The 22,839-nt window shown below is 35.3% G+C and overlaps 1 protein-coding gene across 3 annotated transcripts in view; it reads left to right on the top strand.

The window, feature by feature from the left end:
* The window catches only part of Trim33 (tripartite motif containing 33), a 113,748-nt gene extending 107,503 nt beyond the window's left edge, over window positions 1-6,245 (top strand). The window contains exons 17-20 of one of the 3 annotated variants that reach the window (XM_003479252.5): window positions 300-374; window positions 2,440-2,592; window positions 4,112-4,162; window positions 4,242-6,245. In XM_003479252.5, coding sequence (XP_003479300.1) covers window positions 300-374; window positions 2,440-2,592; window positions 4,112-4,162; window positions 4,242-4,454 — 492 coding nt within the window. In that variant the 3' untranslated portion in view covers window positions 4,455-6,245. The remainder of the gene's footprint in view (window positions 1-299; window positions 375-2,439; window positions 2,593-4,111; window positions 4,163-4,241) is intronic. The other 2 variants (XM_063255813.1, XM_003479251.5) reach the window with 2 other exon arrangements.
* Window positions 6,246-22,839: the final 16,594 nt, after the last annotated feature.

The raw sequence follows: 22,839 nt of genomic DNA, 5'->3' as shown, positions 1-22,839 counted from the left end.
GTTTTTTTCACAAAAGTGCTATGTATTGCTTTGACTCCCTTCCACTTAGGTAAAAACCAAGGCTAAATAATAGATAAACTGATAGAGGCACACTTATTTGAAGTAGAACAGAACATAGTCTCAATTAAATGGGAAGCAAGATGGTTTTCTTTGAGTTCTTGTATTTAGATAGATAATTAGTATATAGGAGGCTGATGTTCAGTTTGTTGTGGTAATATTTTATAATACCATTCTTACTCTGAAGAATATTTTCTTAGGGATCAAAATACTTTATGTTTTCCTGTTCTTTCTTGGACCAGAAATGTGAACGTCTTCTGCTTTATCTCTATTGCCATGAATTAAGTATTGAATTCCAGGAGCCGGTTCCTGCTTCGGTGAGTTGGACTCAGTACTACCTATCTCACTGGTAAAGTTGTGTATAATACTTGACTGTGAACTCTGGCCTTGGACTGGGCTTGAATTAAAACAGACTTTCTGAATAAGCTCCTTGACCTCTCTGAGACTTAATACCCACTTCTTTGATTTTAAAATAGTGTTTGTAGTTGACAAATAATTGTGTATATTTTAAGGTATAATTTAATGTTTTGATTTGTGTACACATTATGAATATAGTCAAGTCAGTAAACACATCTGCTACCTCATCAGTGTAGCTTTTTTTTTTTTTTTTTTGTAGTGGGACTATTAAAAATCCTTCTCAGCAATATTAACTATAGCCACCATGTAGTACCATAGATACTGTAGATCACTAAAGTTAATTCTCCAGTCTTAACTACAATTCAATACCTTTCAATCAATACCTATTCTTGCCCTCTTCCCTGTTTGGTAATAACCCTTTCCCTTTTTCATCCCCTTTCCCTACCCTCTTTCCTCTCTCCTCCCCTCTATTTTCTTTTTCTTTCCTCTTTGCTTTTGTTTTGTGTCCCCCCACCCCCTTTTGTTGTTGTTTGTTTGTTTTTTGAAACGGGGTCTCAGTATGTAGTTCAGGCTTCAGGCTGGCCTTGAACTCTTGAGTGGTCATCCTACCTCAGCTCCAGAGTGCTGGCGATCAGGCATTCACCACCATGCTCATCCCACCTCTTGTGCTTGCGCTCACTTGCTTTCTCCCACCCCCGCTTCCTTTCATTTAAAAAAATTTTTTTCTTGTATAAATTCTGGTATATGCAATGGTAATTTGATACATGTACACATTATGTAATGATTCTGATACTGTTTCTTAACCTCATTGGGTTTACTCTGAAGATTACACAGGATAATCAGTGTGAAGTTCTTAATATAGTACCTGATAACACAGTAAATTTTTATTAGTTAACCAGAAGTTTTATGAGCTAAAGATTCATCTGTTAGAATTAAAGTTCATTTGAAGACATTTTGTTCCTTGATGAGAACTTAATGTAATTTCTGTGCTCATTTTTGAAGATCAGCATAAAAGAAACAGTGTAATAGGTATATTGAGCTAGAAGTCTGAAAAGTTACTCTCATGGTTCTGCCATCAGCTATCTTTTTTTGTTACAGGGACTGAACTCAGGACCACATACTTGCCAGGCAGGCGCTTATGCCACTGAGCTAAATCCTTGGCCCTCGGCCAGCTTTATAAATGGACAAATTACATACTTTCTGCCTTTTCTTTTTTAACTGTGTAATAGAAGTATTTGGCTAAATTATTTCTAAGATTCTAGTTTTGTTCTGTATCTTGGAAAGTGATCTCTTTGTAAATGTTAATTGAATGAAAGTGTGCAATTAAGTCTTTTGCAGTAACTTTGCAGTTATAAGCCTTGTTACACAGTCAAAATTAAAAAAAAGACACCTGGGAAATTTTGCAAGTCAGTACTATTTGTTTATTCTACAGGAAGGTTTTATAAGTAATAAATGTCTCTATTATAGTAAAAGAAAAACTAAAAGTTCTTAATTTCCATTAAGTAGACTAAAAATATGGTATGCAGACTGAACATTTAGCTCAGCGGCGCAAGTGCTTGCCTGGTATGCATGAGGTCTTGAGTTCAATCCCCAGTACCAATAAAATAAAATACAAAAAAATCCCAACAGTCAGAGGCTGAGGCAAGTTTGAAACATCTGTTATTAGATATTATTGCATACCAGAACTGTTAATAGAATATTATATGATAAATTGTTTCTAATTTATATCATTAATGTACATATTTCATAATTTTTTCCTTTCCTTTCAAAAAACACATCAGGAGTCAAAATATTGATGAGCCAAATGTGGCTTTAAGTCTACTGGTAGACTACTCTAGCTGATTACTAGGACTCTGGTAACCATGGAGACTGGCACATATTTTGCAAGATTTGGGTTTCATAATGACTGAGACAAAGGATTTAAATTACATTTACTATGCCCCTAAAATTTTGATTTGCTATATATTTTCAAATTAAACCATTAGCATTTTTGGAGAGCTCTAATCTATTCTTACTTTATTTTAGATACCAAACTACTATAAAATTATAAAGAAACCGATGGATTTATCCACTGTGAAAAAGAAGCTTCAGAAGAAACATTCCCAACATTATCAAATTCCAGATGATTTTGTGGCTGATGTCCGTTTGATCTTCAAGAACTGTGAAAGGTTCAATGAAGTATGTTAGCTTCCAACCTATAGAATATTGATTTATTAGTTTTGTTTGCTTGTTCTGATTTTTAGATTTTTCTTCTTGCTGAATGAATTTTCTGATTTGATTAAAATTTTTTTTTCTACTTCAATGCTGTTAAAAATAAAATTTGATTTTGCAGCTCCAAAGAAGAAAATGTATTATGTATAATTTGGAGTATATATTTAAATACAATATATTAAGAATTACTATTGACTATTCCTTCTTAAATGGTTTGAGGCTTGGGTTAAGCATGGAAAGCAATCTGAAGTTAAGTAAATATTGCATGTTATAAGTATAAATAGCTCACATTTTTACTGCTTCTAGGAAAGGTATTTGCCAGGTGTTCTAAGATTTTATTATTGACCACATAAATGTGGAGTCTTAAAATCATAAACTCATCTCTGGTGACTCATCTTGAACAGTAACCAGAGTATAAGGGAAATTTTCTAATGATAAAAATGTAACTTTCAAATTAAAAAACATATGTAACTTGCACTTTGTTTCTTTTCGGTGGTTTTTTTTTTTTTTTTTTTTTGAGGATAAGATGAGTTATGCATGCCTCAGGAAATGTGATACATACTTTTGTCAGGCAAATTAATTTTTGTGTCTGGATTAAATCAAGTCTTACTGTTACAGAAAATTTTAATTGAAGGAGAAGAAAAAATTCAATGAGAATCCATAAAATCTTTATAAAGATTATAATAATTAAAGTATTTATTGCTGATGAAATATGGGTATCATATGATTTTATATTACTTAAAATTCTTTGCCAAGGTATGGTAGCCCATGTCAGAAATTCTATGCCTGGCAGGCTAAGGTATGAGGATTGCCACAAGTTTAACGCCAATTTGGGCTACACAGTGAGTTCAAAGCCAGCCTAAACTACATAGTAAGACTCTGTCTCAAAAAACCTAAATAAACAAATAAAATTCTTATAAATGAAAAGTCTAGTCCCTTTTATAGCAGTGTATCAGAAAGTGAATTAAAAGTTAGGAAATACAATTTATTTTTTTGTGTTATTTTTTAATGCTGCTAGATGTTTTCAAATAAATATGCTTTTATGAACTATAAAAAGTTGAAAAGAAGGCTCATTTTACTTGATTTATTAATAGTTAAGTAATTTGTGGTTAACATATTTCCATAGGGGTAGAATTCTGATTGTTTTACAAAAATTTTGACAGTTTTTTAAATATTTCTTTTATCATATTTTATAAATCTCTTTCTCTTGAGTCAATTGATGTATTTAGACCAATCTCAGTTACTAAAATTGACCTCACTAATTTGGAATGAGACAACTATTAAGATTTCTCAGAAGCTTTATTAGCAGAACTTGGTAAAGAAAGTGATTTTGTGTTCTATAGAACCTTAGAAAGCACTTAATCTGGTTATAGCAATTTGTTCTCCCTAGTATGGTTGACTTTCGTCACCAATCCTATGCAATCTTATAACTTTAGAAAGGATTATAATTTCCCTTTTTTTTTTTTGACTCTGGTATCCTTTTTAGATGATGAAAGTTGTTCAAGTTTATGCAGACACACAAGAGATTAATTTGAAGGTAAGCTTTTCAGACCATGCAAACTTGGTGAAGGAATATGCATTACCAATAGGTGAATATTCCTATCTTTTGCTTGCAGGCTGATTCAGAAGTAGCTCAGGCAGGGAAAGCAGTTGCATTGTACTTTGAAGATAAACTCACAGAGATCTACTCAGACAGGACCTTCGCACCTTTGCCAGAGTTTGAGCAGGAAGAGGATGATGGTGAGGTAACTGAGGACTCTGATGAAGACTTTATACAGCCTCGCAGAAAACGCCTAAAGTCAGATGAGAGACCAGTACATATAAAGTAAACTAACATGGACTTAAAGCAGTTGTTTTAAAAAGAAGAAAAAAAGCATTTTATTTAAGTGTTGCTGGACTATATCCTGCCTTTAGTAGGCATCTCCTTTGAAGAACCTGATAGTTTTTACACAGTATTAGATTGAAATAATGGACAGACAACATTCTTGTCAAGAAAGGTGAAGGAAAAAAAATCTGCAGTCAATGACTGTTAAAAGTACACAAAACAAACATTTTCATTTTTCAGAAGTTAAAGAGCAAAATGGAAGAAATAAAAACTGGAGATTTCTTTAAAAAAAAGAAAAGAAAGATGAAGAGAATTGTGTTTGCAACTTTAAAGTAAAAACAAGAAAAAAAATGAAATGACTTTTGAGAATTTGTTACTAAACCAGGATGGTTCTTTGTTAGAAGTGGCAAATGTTGATCACGTGGTATTGACTGGTGCAGGATACTGGGTGTACAAGTAAATACACAAGGCTCATGTTGCTTGATAAATTGTCTTTGGACTAGAGTGCAATTAGTTTAAAAAAGCTTATAAGCATCTACTTCACACATGTAATATACTGGGGTTTTTTAAGTTTAAAAGTAGCTCAGATTTTATTTACTGTCAGTGGAAATATGCACTGAATCATGCCATTATATTTTTTCTCATTTTCATGCTGTTGAGAATTCAACAGTACATTTATTTTTTATTTATACATATGATCTAGGAAATATAAACATTTGTTTTGCCCTCAGTGGTCTACTGAAGTGAAAATGGCAATTTTCTGTAGTAGATCATGTAGAGCTACAATACACATTTCCAGAAAATATTTTCACACAGTTGCACTTACCAGTCAAATCATGTGATCATAACAGTTATTCCTGTGAAAGACAGAATGTTTGTTTTAAAATTAATCTTGTTTTCTGTATATTCAAATTTGATTGAGAAGGTGACAACTGGCTCTTATCCAGTCTTCCTTCCTAACAGTTTTCCGATAGACCACTATTGGCAAACAGTAATCTGTCAACTACCAAATGTGTAAAATTTTCTGTATTTCACTTTGTCTTATTTGTAAATAATGAACTAAAACTTCTGGCAGATCGGCAACATTTGCTGAGGCTGTTTTTTAAGCTAATGTGTATTCTTACTAATGTTCCTATCAAGAATGGATTTGTAATATATGCTGTCTATTTCTAATGTTCACATTCATATTTTGAAGTTCTATCTTATTTTAATAGAGAACAGACTTCTCAAAATCTTCAGAAGCAGCTTATTATTAAAATATCAAAACATTGAAATAAACCCGGTGGGGTTATATTACTCATCTGTCCACCAAGTGGGACATTTGCATGGACTCGGGGCTTAAAGGACTTAGAAGTGAGACATGTAAGTAAATCCTGAAAATGAGCCAATCCCCACTTGAATGGTTACTGGAGTAAACCCACCTTTTGCTGTCCTGATTATAGTACCTGAGGCAGATAAACCAACTTGGCTCTGGTTCATTTTTCTTCTCATTTGTGATCCTGACATTCAAGATGTGTGTTCTAGACTGTGTACAGGCTTCTCTTACATTGAATTAAAAATTTTAGTCCTCCTTTTGTATAGCCACATTAGAATATAAAGTGACCAAAATAGAGGAATTTGCCATTAGATATTTTTCAGACGTCAGCAGATTTGTGGCAAATCATTTGCCTTTTTAAAAAATTCAGCTAAGCAGTTCAGACCGTAGATTACTCAGAACATTATTTGACATAATTGTCTTAAGAAGTAAATATTTTTTAGTGCATATTGAATCAAATAAAGTGCTCTAAAAAAATTATTATACAGATTCGTTTGGGTTTTTCTTTTCTTAACAAGTATTGGGGGATAAATAGGAATATGATTCAGACCTTCTGGTGGTGTACTTAAACAGTGTTGATTTTATTATTTCTTTTTACTTTATCTTCTGATTTTCTTTTAGTTGCTTTTTTTTCTGTTATAAATTAAGCTTTAAAACATATACCAAACTGTTTTATCATTTTACTGAAATTTTAAATACCTAAGATTTTTTTTTTTTAAAGGAGGAAGAAAATAATTTTAAAATGCTTTTATTTGTCTCTTTTCCACAACATCTGTGACTTCAGTTAATGTTGTAGACATATATCTAAGGGCACAGTTTTGGAAAATGAAGAATTGCATTATGACTTTGTTAAGCCATTGAGCTCTTTTATTTTGTATTTGTTCTTCATGTTAATACTTTTCAGAATTCTTAGGTAATAAGTCATAAGAGGGCTCTGCCAAGTGGGAGGGAGAAACAGATTTTATTAACTAAATATTTTTCAGTACCTGGAGCCCTAAAAAATCATGTACTCCCTTAAAAACATTTTCATATTAGAGTTTTTGTTTCTTTTAAGATTGGTTTAGTTGTTCAATTCAAAAAGCATTTTATTGTCAACATTTAAAGGACACCATTTCCATTAACAAAAGGTAATTCTTATTGCTGAGGAATTGATGTTAACATAATAGCTGTCAGCATGCCACTGTTAAATAAAGATGTTCTCTTTAAATTTCTTTAACTTTTTTTCTTGCACATTGATCAGTGATTTCTAAGCTGATTTGTTAAGCTCTAATTTAACTGGTTAAAATTATAAAATTTAAGTTGACATTGTTATTTTATATGTTTTCTGTAGTAATTTGTGTTTTAAAAAGGTAAGAGTATATCAATTCCTAAAGTCAGTTGTTCTGATATACTTGCACATTTGTATTCTTTGGTAAGAGCTAGTGTTTTTGATTTGTAGGAAAGTCCTTGATTTGTAGGAAAGTCCATATTATACTACGGTATTTCCTTAAAAGCTTTCTATGTTTTTGCCACACTTCAGTTTACTTCTACCATCAGAAAAATTTACACGTTCCTCAGTGTATTCTGACCTAAGTTTGTGTTTTTCAGCGCCTGGCTCAGCCAGTTCAGAGTGAAGGAGTTGATTTGCAAGGTGCATTGTGTGAAATTTTCCAAGTATGTCATGCAAACATCAGAGCATTGTTATAGAAACATAATAAGGCATTAAATCTACCAGTGAAATTATCCTCCTTGAAATAGTTGGTGTTTTCTGATTTCTCTGTTACACAAGGAAATTACAGATAATTTTAACAGGTTTTGAGATTTTTCAGTTAATCAAAAGAAATAATGGTGTAAAGTGTCTGAATTGTGTAGATTTATCAGTTATCTCAGCAGTATCCTGCCATGTTAGTCATTAGTGTTAGTAAGCCTGTAGATTCAAATTTTCCAACTCTGCTCTTGGGTTGTGGCCTACCATGTATTACTGAAGGGTCTCTTACTGTCTAAATGGGAGTAGGTGCTATGACCCATTCTCTTAGCCTTTACATACTGTATCCACCCTTACATATAACACATGAAATATAAAAATCTCATTTCTTGTCAAAGTCAGCACTGCTCATCTACATACTCCACATTGGATCGGTAATTTTATAAAAATCTGCCCACCCAACTCCCTCAATTAAAAAATGAAATTCCTTAATTTATATCAGGAATTCTTAATTTATGCAACCTATATTAATTATCTGCTGACGGTGATTGAAGATTTTCTAGGTGTTATATTACAGTGGGATCATGTACCAGACCTAGATGTTAATTTTTTTCCCTCCCAGTTACCTCCTCCTTGATAAAGCAATAACACTGCTTTAAGTCTGTTGCCTAATAGCATGTCATAATCCTCTCCGGGATGGTGATTTTATAGGAAAGTTTGTATGCATATCACCCACTCTTATCTTTTAAAACAATTAAGAAATTTAAATGTATGCTGGAGGTAATAACAATATATTGTGGCATTTTATTTTAAAAATTGGGGAAAGTTGCATATTTTTTTAAAAGTAAGTGTTTGAGTAAAAAAATTGAAGGTACTTTTTTAAGGAAAAAAATTTATATGCCACAGTTTACATAGACATTTCAGATTTCAACATGTACTCTTAGATATAACTGCTTCTTTTACTTGGCCAAATGCATGTTTTACTCGGTCAAAATGCATTTCTTCCATCTTAGTTTCTTATGGTTCTTACATGATCCTTTCTATATTTTTATTGTATCTTAGAAACAAAATTATCTTCGGAAATAAGTTACTTTGGGCATATGTGTCATATCAAACTACAGAATGTATAAAATTAAGTTTAGCCCTTTTCTAACAAGTAACCTTTAAAAATTGAAAATGCTGTTATTTTAAATTCACCAAATCTATATCTGGGAAGGCACCAAAATGATTTGTAAGTGCCACTGCAATGTTTCCATTCAGTTATGGCCAAAATTTCATCCTTAAGAATGGAATGCATGTCTGCTCCTGATCTGAAAAATGTAGGCATTTACTATGTTTTAAAACAATGAAACATGTACATAGCCTATAAAAAAAAAGATCTGTGCAATTGGAAGCGTGTTAATTTTCTATGTAGACATACTAAATGCAAAAGGGTTAAATGCATAGCCTTATTAGTCCCTTTCTTCCAGTGCTTCAACTGGTGTCCTCCCCTCATTATTATTACTACTACTACTGTTATTTTTGCACATAGTTAACTAACCCTTCAATATGATTCTTTTTAAAAAAGTGCTGTTTCTGTGATATTGTATTCGCTAAATAATCATATTTAATTTTTTAAAACAAGGTTGCAGTTTCTAGTTGTTATGTTCTTGTGTTTTTTGCTGGTGTGTAATAAAAGCAAATTTTTTTTCTTTTCATGGTTATTTAATACGTTAGCTGCCTGTAAATAATTCTTGTTATAATGCTCTGGAATGTGTTGTAGAAAGTTGTATTAGATTAGTTTAAAGCCTTGTTTGAAAACCATATTGTTTTGGTTATTTCTATTAAATTAGAAAAATGAAAAAGTTTTGAAATGAATTTTTTTCTTCCTGTGTGAGTTGAGATTTGATTTTAGTGTTGTACCCCAAAAATGAGACTCCAAAATGTTGTCCAAAAAACAGGGCAAGATGTCTTTTTAAAGAAAAAGCGCTTTTATTTATTCTGGCACCAGCGACTTAGTGCAGTTGGAGTTTGCAAAGCTGTGTAACTGGCTTAAAATTTTGACAGACAGGATGAAAATTTTGACAGACAGATAGGATGAAAGAGAATACTGCAGAAGCCTTTTGGTGAAAGTTTACCTATTAACAGTGTAAACTGGAGGGGCAAAAATACTAAACTGAGGAACTAGCCAGGATCTCTACCTATCTTATAGATAAAAGGATTTGGGACTTAATACGAAGCCAACAAGGAGTCTTGTCTCCTTTTCTTGGGTGGTTAGTTGATTTTTTTTTTAAGACGGTCTCACTGTGTAGTCCAGCCTAGCTTTCAATTCTTGATGCTCCTGCCTCAGGTTCCTTTTTGCTGGGATTACAGGCTTACACTGCCACCCCTGGTTAAATAAGGAGTCCATAGCAGGCTGGGGATTTAGCTCAGTGGCATAAGTGCCTGCCTTGCAAGCAGGCAGTCATGAGTTCGATCCCCGGTACCGATAAAAAAGAAAAAGACCAAAAATAAATAAATAACGAGTCCTTAAAGTTTAAGCAAGATGGGGTGGGGAGGAATAATATAATCAGATCTGCTATTTGAACAATTTTAACGAGGAAGAACGGATTATGGGAAACCTTGGGGATGGAGATGCAGTTGTAGGCTATAAATAATTCAGGTGACCCTTTAACTGTCTGAAAGTAAAATTGAGAGTAACAGTCAAATTTTAGATTTAGAAAGTAAAGTAGACCAGTAATTGAAGCAAAGTATTAACTAACACTAGTAAAACAGGGGACGGAAGGTGAGTTCAGTTTAGTATGTGTTGATTTTGAGATACCAATGGGAAATTAAGGTACAAGTATCTGGTTCTAGTGTTCCTAAGAGATCCCTGAGTAGGAGATGGAGCCCACTCTGTCAGTTAGGAATCACATATTTTTAAAAAGACCTATGAATTGATCATGAAAATGGGAGGAAAGCAAGAGAGTAAAAAGGGAAGACCATAGAAAACGGTTTTAAGAAGGGGTTTTAAGTAATTAGTGTTGACAAAAGAAGTGACTGTGGTGAGTTTAGCAGTAAAGACACCATGGATGACCTTGGTAAGATTGGTTTCAAGTTGAGTAGCAACATGGCTATCAGAGGAGCGAGGCATGGAAGGAAATTGAGTACCTCCTGCTCCTCTGAAATACAGAATTTGAGGCTGTGAATAACCAAATAGAACATCAGGGTAGAAATTTGTAATTGTTACCCTTCTGGATGTGTTTTGAGTAGCTATGAAAACAGATTTGGCCATTGTACAGACTTTGTTTTGAACCTTACTTAGTTTTGCTGGTTGCCTGTAGGAACTCTTGAGTTTCAGTTGGCTTATCTTTGAAATGATCATAATCATGTCTGCATTATAGAATTTGTATAAAGATGAATTTAGGTCATTCATAGCACAGGATCAACACCTAGGAGTTCTTAAACATTTCGTTTCCTTTTTCTTTTATCACCATGAAAATAGACAGTTAGAAACGTAATTTACACCACCACCCTCTTTTTTCCAGACAGTTTTGTAGTATGGGATGGCCTTGAATTCACTATGTAGTCCAGGCTAGTCTCAAACCCAGCAGCCCTCCTGCTTCAACCTCCTGAATGCCGAGATTATAGATGTGTGCCACCATGCCTGGCTCTGTCCTCAACTCTTAAAAGTTAATGTACTTCTACATTAAGTGATTTTTAAAGACTCAGAAAACACTCATAATAGACTTCTGATTTTTAGAAAATAATACAAAAATAAATTGGTAATTGGAGGATTTGTCTCAAGCTTCCCCTTTTCATATTATCTGGCCTCAAATGACAGTAAATTCTTTGATTTGTAAAGCCCTTTGGTGATGGAAAGGCAGTAGTGTGTAGGAATATTTGCTTGTGCCAGACTGTATGCACTAAGAAACCATCCTGATTGTGTACAGTATTGAAATTATTGTAATCCCTTTTCCAGTTTTTTTCACAATCCAAAGAGTTATTATTTGTAATCCCATTGAGATGTTAGTGGAATCCCCGCAAGTTAATTCCAATCTACCACTACCAGTGCAACCCACAGCAAAAGTAAAGACATCAAGACATATTCCAAAATAAAGGCAGCCAAGGGGTCCTAAATCCAATCCTCTGAGGATGGGCAGACTAAGGCCCTGATCCTAGGCCTCTCCCAGAATTTTATTTTATGAAGAAGGGGGGTGGCTTGAGGATGAGTGACAGTGAGGATAGCAGAATTAAGCCAGTAAAGGAGAAAAGCATTCAGAAGGATCAATTTGCGTAATTCAATTAAGGAAGCAACTGAATTGTTTCAGGAGCTTGCTGCTTTCATTTCTGACATGTAAATTTTTGTATCTTAGCTCTTTACCTTGAGGCTCATCTGCAGTTGACATTCCCTGAGCTGTTGGCTCTCCCATCCAGCTCATCTCATATCTTTTGCAGAGAGCACTATGCAAGGAAACAATAGACTGTCTGATAGCTTTAGAGATTACATGTCAGTATCTGCTAGTCTTATTTGCAACGTTTAGAGCCAGAGTCTTAGTTGAAGAGAGAAGGAAATACCATAGGCAGCTCTCTACATCAGCATAACAAAATAAGTCTCCATATAATCAAAGTTGCAGCAATTCTGCATTCAAGGGGAGTCACTGCAGTTGTCTCCCACAGAAATGAAATACTGGATGCTTTCAATTTTTTAAAATCTTTAGCTGGGTTTAATGGCACGCACCTATAATTCCATCATTTTGGAGGCTGAGATAGGAGGATGACCATGAGTTTGGCATAAGCACCTGCCTTGCAATGCTGGTCATGAGTTTGATCCCTGGTACTGATAAAAAGTTAAAAAAAAAAAGAGTTTGAGGCCATCCTGACCTGTAAAGTGAGTTCAAGGTCAGCCTGAACTGCGTAGTGAAACTCGTTGTCTCAAAAAGGCAATCAATCAATTTGAGTTTCAAATAGAAAAATTAATTGAAGTAATTTAAATTGGAAAGATAATCAGAACTTCAAACTACACAATCTTTGTAACATTTTTGCTGAAAACATTTTATCTGAATTTGAGTTTATAAACTAGAATGAAGAGCTTCTCTGAGATTCCTGGTCCATATTCTTAAAAAATGTGCAACAAGGAAATTGTTTTAGAGACAGTCAAATGTAATGCATGAGCTTGGCTTTGATTTTGAATTATATGAATCCAATTATTAAGGCCATTTGTGGATCCTTTCAGGAAATTTGCATATAAACTTTAACGTTTAATTTTCTTACAGTAAATGTTTTGCTTTTACAAAGAACTGTACTTTTTGGAGATGCATGCTGAAATTATACTAGAAATAAATTGTATTCTCTTTGTTGCTTTCCAGTGATTATGCAAAAGTATATGTTGTGAGAGTAGAACACAAATCCAGACTCACTGCACACCTGCACTTTCAGCAGTTTGGGAGCTTGAGGCAAGGAATAGTAAAAGTTCACAGTCAGCCTGGGAAACTTAGAGGTTTAGATCTTTAAAACAAAACAAAAAAAATGACTAGGAAATATATCCAGTGTGAAATGCTTGGGTTGGGTACCCCAAAACAAAAACACATGAAGTGATACAAATATAACTATTATCTCTTGAGTTTTTGTTTGCTTTTTGGTTTTTTGAGACAGCGTAACTACATAGTCAAGGCTAGCCTCAAATTTACAATTCCTCTTATGCAGCCTCCAGGATCCTGAGATTATAGACATGTGCCACCACATTTAAGTTCTTGAAACTTAATGAAAGGTACAAAGGTATTTTGATTTCTTTGTAGACTTGAACATTTTAAAAAATAGTGTAGAATTGAATAAATCTAGAGAAGTAACTATTATAGAGGATATTGCTCTGAAGGCTAGAAAAGTCTTAAATTCCATACAGAAGACAAAACCTAGCAGCTAGCTTTAAATGTGGGGCCAGAGCAAGACACTTCCAAAACCTGGAACTTCAAAAGATAAGTCAGAGAATGAACCAGACTAACCTGCCTTGGAGAGAAGAAAACTGAATGGAGCAAAGAAGAAAAAATTCCCCCAAGAGTTTGTATCCCAAGCCAGTGAGCCACTTTGAAACCTAACTTACACTAGTTATGTGGTTAGAAAAATTAAATTACAGTAGTCTTTGAGGTTTGAAGTGATTGGGCACTTAATAGAAACAAATATGCTCTCATAAGAAAAGCAACTTAAAAGAATTTTTACGGTGGTGTAGTTAACTCATAAAATGACATTGTGAGTAAAAAACAGCAGAATCTAACTTGCAGAAACTGCCAGGTATTGGAGTTAATTGGATGAGTGTGTTCAAAGATGCATTATTAAAAGGGTTTAACATCTCTAAGTTGCAATGATAGTATAGTACTGACTTGGCACTCCCACCCCAGTACTGGCAGACCAACTCATGGAAACTTGTGCATGCTAAGCAAATGTTTACCAGTAAACTAAACCTCTAGCCCCCAGCATTACTGATGGTACAGAAATGATGTGTCTTTTGATAAGTGTTAGCTTAGATTTGATGGGATGTATATGGAAGAAATTAAAGGAAATACCAGAAAATCAAGGAACAAGATACTGAAGTTTGATACAGGCAGAAGATGGGGCAAGAGTGTATGGAAGAAAATAAGATTTGAAAAACATCTAGACATGACAAACAAAATGAGATAAATCAAAATAAAATGAGTCCGAATGAAGAAACTAAGCACTGAAGTACAGAGAATGTATGAAAGAAAGGGTAGCAAGACTATTTTGAGGTGAATGGAATCTAGTAAGAGTACCTGAAGGACTTTATAAAGAGAATGGTTAGAGATGATGTTTGAAAGTAGTTGGAGTTTTTCAAATTTGGTTGAAGTCACTTGTCCTTCGGTGTGAGGAACCAAAGAACTAAGTCAATATCTAGTTTAGTGAGATAAGTTCTGGATCATTTTTTTTTTTAACTTTTTATCAGCAGGCACTTATGCCACTTTTTATCAGGGATCGAACTCACGACCGCCTGCTTGCAAGGCAGGTACTTATGCCGCTGAGCTAAATCCCCAGCCCCTGTGAGATAAATTCTGAAAGGTAGTATCTAGGAATACAAATCAGAAATCAGTAACACCTGTATGAATGAAGCAAGCCACCCAAAATCAGTGGTCTTTAAAACCGGAAGAGAAAGCATAACAGCAAGTAGTGTGATGGCTACTTTGCCACAGTAAAAACTGGAAGAGGGTAGGGTTGTATTTTATGTACAGAGAGGGAGCTGTCAATCTAAAAACTGGGCAAGGAAATAAAAAGTGAGGTTTACTATTATTTAATGTTCATTTAATAAAAATTCTGATAGTTTGCACCAGCAAATAAAACGGGCTCAAAAAGAAAATCTAAAACAAAAAGATGGTGAGCAACTAGGTTAGTGAGGGCAAACTGAACTCTATGAAGTAATGTTAATTTGGGTTAAAAAAGATAACTTCCAAGGCCAGGCATGGTGGCACATGCCTGTAATGCCAGCACTCGGGAAGCTGAGGCAAGAGGATCATTGTGAATTTGGGGCCACCCTGGGCTACAAAGTGAGTTCAACCTGAACTGCGTAATGAGACCCTGTCTCAAAAAGACAAAAGAAAAGAAAACACTTTCAGGGTGTAAGCAGTTCTGGTTACCTACTCCCCAGGGAAACATGAAAATTATTGAAAACAAGTATGTAAAACCTGTAAAAGATCCTATGGAAAAGCATCATAGAAATACCTATTTAAGAAAAAGAAAATTCTGAAGGCACTGTCTCATACTGAATGTAGAAGACCTCCCTCTGAGCTTAGCAGTGTGGAAACTAGGCTACTGCATCTCCAGACACTGGGCTATTCCTTTCCCAGGGAATAGCTATCCCTTCAGGCTCTCATCTGGATGGATCTGTTCCTCAGAAGAGCAAGTTGATGGCATTTCTTATTCTAACCACAGCTACTTTTACAGGAGTGATGTCCCACTCATAAGTGCAGTAAAGAAGTATAGGTTCACTTCTTTCAAGAGGCTCAGCCTTGGATGTGGTACACTTAGAATACGGGGTCACCTTTCCTCTGGCTCATAAAATAGTGGTTCTATGACAGGAAGGTCGAGAAGCTGCTGCTGTCTTCACTCAGAGCACTCATCTTTTAAAGCAAGAGAGAGGATGGTTTTTTTTTTTTTTTCGGTTTTTGTGTTTTTCCTTTTTTATCAGTACCAGGGATTGAACTCACAACTGCCTACTTGCAAGGCAGGCACTTATGCCACTGAGCTAAATCTCCAGCCCCAGAGAGAGGGTGTTTTTTTTTTTTTTTAAACCACCTCCTTTATTCTTTTTTTTTTTTTTTTTTTTTTTTTTTTGTGTGTGTGTGTGTGTGTGTGTGTGTGTGTTTTCTTTTTATCGGTACCAGGGATCGAACTCACGACTGCCTGCTTGCAAGGCAGGCGCTTATGCCGCTGAGCTAAATCCCCAGCCCCAAGGGTGTTTTATTTAGTTGTCTTTTCTAGTTCCAAAGTCCTGGTATAAAAATTTTGCATCAGGACTGAATCAGACTATGAATTAGATAACCTGTAATATTCCAGAAGAACTATTTGTAAAAAAGCAAGTAAGTTCAGGTGGACACAGTACTAGAAGTTGTAACTAAAAGCAACAGAGAAGACTGAAAGTGTGTTTTAAATTATAGGCCATCTCATTTGTAAGGGAGGACTAGGAGCTCCCGTGGGATTAAACATGAAGCAGACCTAAGAATTTCAAAAGAACTAGAATGTGACTGCATTAGTTTGTAGAGCAGTTTATACCCTAGCACATTATTTAAAACCAAGCAATTAGTGGGCAATTAACACCTGGCATTAGTCAAGGAGAGTGTTAAGATGAGCCTAAAACATCCCAGAGACTGCATACCCAAGGTTGTGGTTACCTTTGTGTCAGCAGCAGAGGCTGAATGCAGAGGAGGGAATACACTGCATGACACATATACTCACTAAACAGTAACTCTAAGGGATGCAGGAGGAGAAAAATCATTTACTAAACGTGATACCTTAGAAATGAAGCAACAACATGTAAAAAGTTGCAAGAAAAAGATTTGAAAGTTGCCATTAAAAATCCCCCCAAAATAAAAATATGTTCCCAGGCTAGGTGCTGTGGCATAGGCTATAAATCAAGCACCAAATGAGTCTGAAGGAGGAAAAGTGAAAGTTTGAGGCTAGCCTGGGCTACATAGCAAGTTCCTGAACTATGTAATGAGATCCTATATCAAAAAACAAAAAGCTGTTCATTGTGTCATCTGCCTGTAACCTCCACTCTCTGAGAGACTAAGTCAGGAAGATGGCATGTTCAAACCCAGCCGGGCAACTTAGCAATTTGTGTTGAATGAATGAAAAAGGTGGGAGATGCAGCACAGTGCAAAATTCCTGTGTTCATTTCTCAGCATTCAGGGAGAAAAGGTGTTCCCAGAAGATGCTGGGTGTTAGATTATTCTGGCACAATAGAGAAGCAAAAGTACGAAATGAACAGGTTTATTGAGTTGAGGACGTGGAAAGGAGCAAGCACATGCCCCATGGCGGCTTGGCTGTCTCCTTGGACCGGAAGATGGGGTATGGGACATATGTAACCTTTGACGGGGGTGGTGCTCAGGACGGACATTGGTAACACAGGAGGAGCTGATTGGAATTTCCTTTGAGCGCACTGGGAAAGGAAAAAGGAAGCTGAAATAGGGGAAGGAGGAAGTGACCTCAGGGTAAACATCCCTGATTTGGCCTTCCACTGCCATGATGTCCTGTAGTTTATTCTAGGGGAAACTTTCACTGGGCAGTGGCCTTTGCTTATACTTACAGTCACTCTGGAGGGTGCAGCAGGAGAATTACTTTAACTCAGGAATTTGAGGCCAGCCTGGGCAACAGTGAGACCTGTCTAAAATAAAATATAGGCAGACATAATGACAATGTCATATCAAAAAGAATGTAAAAAAAGAGATAACTAAAAAATTCTGGAGTTGTACAATAACAAATGCGGTAGAGAGGCTCAACGGCAGAATTGAACAGTCAGAAGTAATAATCCAGGATAGACTGATAAAGGAAAAAAGGGATTAAGAAAAATGAACATGGCCTCAGAAACGTGGGACGACTTTAGGCCCTCAAATATATGCATAATGGGAGTATCACAAGAAGAAGAAAAAGGAAATGAAAATGTATTCAGTGACTGAAAACTCCCAAATTTATTGCAAAACAGTAATTTGCAAAACAGTAATCCAGAACTTGTGTAAGCCCTAAATGGAATAAACACAAAGATATCCACAGACATTACATATAAAAACAAAAACTGCTAAACGTCAAAGACAAAAAGAGAATATGTTAAAGGCAGAGAGAGAGAGAGATGTTATTTTCATAAAAATAACATCAACACCTTGTTGTATGGGCAGAATCTGGAGCAGAAAGGTCATAGATGACTTGCAAAATGCTAAGGAAGGAAAAAAACTGTCAACCAGAATTCACTGACCAGTAAAGCTCTTGCAAAAATGAAAGTAAAAAGCACCTACCTTGCAAGCAGGCAGTCGTGAGTTCGATCCCCGGTACCGAGAAAAATGAAAAAGACAAAAAAAAAAAAAAAAAAAAAAGAAAAGAAAGTAAAATACTTTGCTGGATAAAACATGAGAAAAATTTTTCCTCACAGACTTGCCTTACATATATAAGAGGACTAAACCTTGAAAGCATGTGATTCTAAGATGGTAATTTGATCTACTCCAATAAAACCATTACATAATTTCTTAGGACAATGTCAGTGATTACAGACAATTTTGTCTTAATGATGGGGTTACATCCCTTTTAAGCTATCTAAACTTGAAAATATTTTAAATTCAAAATGCATTTAAGAGCTGGGTATGGTGTTACACGCCAATAATCCCAGCACTCAGGAGCCTGGGGAAGGAGGACTGTTACAAATTCAAGACCATTCTGGACTACAAAGTGAGTTCAAGGCCAGCCTGAACTGCATAGTAAGACCCTGTCTCAAAAAAAGACCAAAAAAATTCATTTACTATGGTTACCTTTGCCAAACATCATAGCTAAGCAACACAGTGCAGAAGATACATCAATTGTGGCTGTTCACAGAGTTGACTGGGAACTGCGGCTTGCTTTCACTGTCCAGCACCAAGGCGTATCATGGTGCATATTGGTAGTCCTGTCACCCTACTTTGAGGAACAGATCAAACTAGACAGAAGATAAATGAAGAAACTGAAAACGTGTAGTGGTCCAAAATCCAACTGATATAACAGACATTATAGAATTTTCCTCTCAACAAACAATATACACTTAAATGCTAATGAACTGATAGATGGTATAAGTACATAAAACCAAATTTAAAAGAATGGAAATAACACAAAGCATATTCTCCCCACAATGGAAAGAAAACTATAAAAAACCTACAGACGTGGGCTGGGGATTTAGCTCAGCAGCATAAGTGCCTGCCTTGCAAGCAGACAGTCGTGAGTTCGATCCCTGGTACCGATAAAAATGAAAAAGACAAAAAAAAAAAAAAAAAAAAAAAAAACCTACAGACAATATGGGATTATTAAAACATTCTTAAATAACTAATGGTCAAAGAAGAAAAGCAGAAAATACTTTGGAATGAATGACGATGAAGATAAACATAACAAAACTAATGAAATTTGGCAAAAACTCTGCTTAGAGAGAAATTTACCATCCTAAGTAAGTATAGTATGAAAGAGTAGTATGGCTCACCTTCCACCTTAAGACAGTAGAAAAAGAAGGTCAAAATAAATTTACTGCAAGTAGGAAGAAGAAAATAATAGAAGCCAGAGTTAAAATTAATGAAATAGAAAACAGAGAAAACCAACAAAAGCAATAACTAGCTCTTTTAAAAGTTTAACAAAACTCACAAACTTTTATTGAGATTTGTCAAGAAAAAAAGATGCAAATTACTAGAATTAGAAACAAATGACAGGACAGCAGTGTAATAAAAGCATTGTAAGAGAAAACAATGAACAATTGTTCATTTAGAGATGATAATGGATTAATTTTTAGACAAACTATTGACTTAAAATAGGCAATTTGATCAACTTACAAGTGAATTTTAAGTAATTTAGAAAACAGAAAGCAACTCTATTTGCAAAGAAAAGTGACAATGCAGTTAACTTCACTGCTGAGAATCTACTAAACATAAAGAATGAATAACAATTCTTCACAAGTCATTAGCAAAAATAACATGTTCATGGATCAGAAAACAATATTAAGAAGGTAGAAGAAAAAAGAAACTCAAATCATTTTATGAGATCATTAGATAGCATTAATATCAAATCAAAGACTTCACAAGCAAAGACTATACAGTGTCTCATGGACACACAAATATTTAAGAATATGGCAAACTATATCCAGGAATGTAAGAATTATATATATCTGAGATGCAAGGTTTGTTCAACATCTGAAAGTAAATGTGATACATCATATTAATATAATAAAGTATAAAATTATATTTCAATAAACAAGCATTTACAAAAAACCATACCTATCATTTAAAAAACACACAAGAAAGGAATAAAAGGGAACTGTCTCAATCTGATGAGCTATCTGTGAAAAACCCACAATTAATATCATACTTGATGGAAAGACTGAAGGTTTTATCTTCAGTATCAGGAATAAGGATGTCTGCTCTTACTACTTTCTGTCAGTACTGGGCTGGAAATTCTGACTAGGGCAACTAAGCAAAGACAAAGAAATAAATGGCATCCAAATTGAAAACGAAGAAGTAAAAGTATTCACATATTATCTTACATATAGAAAATCCTATGGAATGCACTAAAAAGCTACTACAACTAATGAATAAATTTAACGAAGTTGCATCACTCAAGATCATTATATGAAACTAAATTGTATACTTACACATTTGCAATGAGCAATCTGAAAATAAACAGAAACATTTAAAAGAATAAAATGGATAATTTAACGAAGTTACACTTTGAAAATTACAACTGTTAAAAGAAATCAAGATAATCTAAATATTTGGGAAATAACCTTGTGTTCATGGGCCAGAGTATTACAGACAGCTGAATTCAAAATATTAAAGGTAAGCACTTGGGAGGCTGAGGCAGGAGGATTGTTGCAAGCTCAAAACCACCCTGGGCTACCAAGTGAGCTCAAAGCCAGCCTGAACTGCATAGTGAGACCCTGTCTCAAGAAAACCAAAAAAAATACTATAATAGGTGGACAGGGCTAAGCCCTTGAGAAAATCAGAGCAAAGATGAAAATTGGTTACAGCTGTGGCTGGAGGCACACCTGTCAGAGGCCAGGATAAAGATGGAATGAGCAGACCAGAGAGATAAGTTGTGACATTTGGTCTAATGAAATCTAAATAGAGCCTTCCCTATCTAGAAAACCTGTACTAGTCTCCACCATGGGGATCAAAAAGGACTCAGCAAGAAGACAAACCATGCCTTGCAGTGAGCCAGGGTCTGCCATGGGCACTGGGAAAAGACTCAGCAAGAAGATGAACCATGGCTTCCCATGAGCCAGCCAGTGTTTAGGCTGGCAAACCTGAAGAGCATATCCCCCCACCCACCTACCACCCGGAAGCAACTGGCTGATTCAGAGGACTCATGGTGAGATGATAGCAGCTGAGGGGAAGGAAACAGCTTGATGCTTGTACTGTTTGGTTGACTCTGCAAGCCGGGGGCTGGTGGTCTGGGCATCTACCTGGAGGATGGTAGTGTGCATTATGGCAGTTGTGGGAAATTTCCTTCTATCTTGTGTTTGAAATCCAATGTTTTGTTCTGTTTTAGAGATAACTTTATCTTTCTGAGACAGGGTTTCATTATCAACTTGAACTCACTTTGTATCCCAGGCTGGCCTTGAACTTGCAACAATCCTCTTGCCTCAGCCTCCTAAGTGCTGATATTACAGGCATGCACCACCATGCCTTGCATTACTGTTTTGTTTTAGTCCTGTGTCTGGTAACCTGAGCAACTATTTTGCAGATAACAATATGCAGTATAACAGCCATTGTTAAATTCTCATCATCATCTTTGTTTGTTTATTTATTTATTTATTTTTGGTACCGAGGATTGAACTCATAACTTCACGCTTGCCAGGCAGGCACTTAGGCCACTGAGCTAAATCCCCAGCCCTCATGATCGTTTTGATAACCTGCATAGTTATTGGTTTTTGTTGTTGTTGTTGTTATTTTGTTTTTGCTGTTGTTTTTTAGGTTCGTTTGCTTCTTGCTTTTTCTGTTTTTTCTTATTTCTCTTTAAAATAAAAAAATAAATCTAGATAGACATCAATCACCTTTGTGGGTAACTAAGACCCTCGAGTTCATTTCTTTCTAAAAATTCTTTTGTTTTTTTCCAGGCACACTTATTACCTGACTTGTTCTCCATTGGATCAGTATTACCTAAGTGGCTATTCTTATAATCTTATTGGTTGATTATAGCTATAACACATGCTGTATCCACGTGATTATGCTCTATAAAACTTCCCCTGAGAACTGGGATCCTCATCAAACCATTTTCAGGTCCCCTTTTGCTTCTCAAGAGCTATACTTCACCCCCTTAATAAATATTTCCTACTTCTTAACCTCCGTTGTTCCTAGAATTCATTCTTTGACTTTAGAGGGTTGCAAGAAAATTCCCAAACCAAACCAAACCTAAAGGAAGATTCTTTGCACTGAGGTGATAAGAAGGCAGCATTTAATCTTTATACTGGCAGACTGTTATGGGACTGTTAAGGGATAATTCCACAAAGGCAACAGTGCTGAATCTACAGAGAGCTTAGCTTATATATAATTTAGAAGTGGGAGGTACAAAGCAAATGACAAAACGTTACATAACTGGTTGTCTGCATTGAGTCATATATTGACAGACAGGCTAATCTTGAACAGATTTGTTAAAGGCATTACCATACTACCGGTACCGGTAGTAAAATTACCGGTACCGGTAGAAATTCCAGGGAGGGGGCCTACAGGGTATCCTAAATTAGCCCAGTGTGCCTTAAGACAGTGACTCTGATGCAGTGCTCATCAGAGATATGCAGCTGGGCTTTAGACACTGTCTGGTCATTTGAATTCAGCAGAAACAGCAGAATAGAAACTTGATCAGAGATCTCTAAACTGATCATGAAATACCTGTAAGTTTGCTATTTTGTAAAAGTGTTCTTGCATTATAATTGTGCCCTAACAAGAGAACGTGAACTTGGCATATCAGACATCTAATATGTTGGGAGATAGATTTCCTTATATTTTTAGGTCCTGATAATCTTAAAAGGGTAAAGTTACACGGAACAAAATAGATCATAAGATAACAATGTAAGAGACACAGATTTCAAAGCAAGACAACCGGAGATCTTTGCTGTCTATCCTATTGTCTCTTGTTTTCTTCCAAATAGTTGTCCATATCTTCACATGCAATGAATTCATACAAAACAAAATAGTATAGAATTGATCACAACAG

Source organism: Cavia porcellus, unplaced genomic scaffold, assembly GCF_034190915.1.
Source record: "Cavia porcellus strain 051 isolate PalLab524CR breed Dunkin Hartley unplaced genomic scaffold, mCavPor4.1 scaffold_1, whole genome shotgun sequence".
NCBI lineage: Eukaryota > Metazoa > Chordata > Mammalia > Rodentia > Caviidae > Cavia > Cavia porcellus.
Note: the sequence above shows the minus strand (reverse complement) of the source record. Positions and strands in the feature narration are given on the sequence as shown.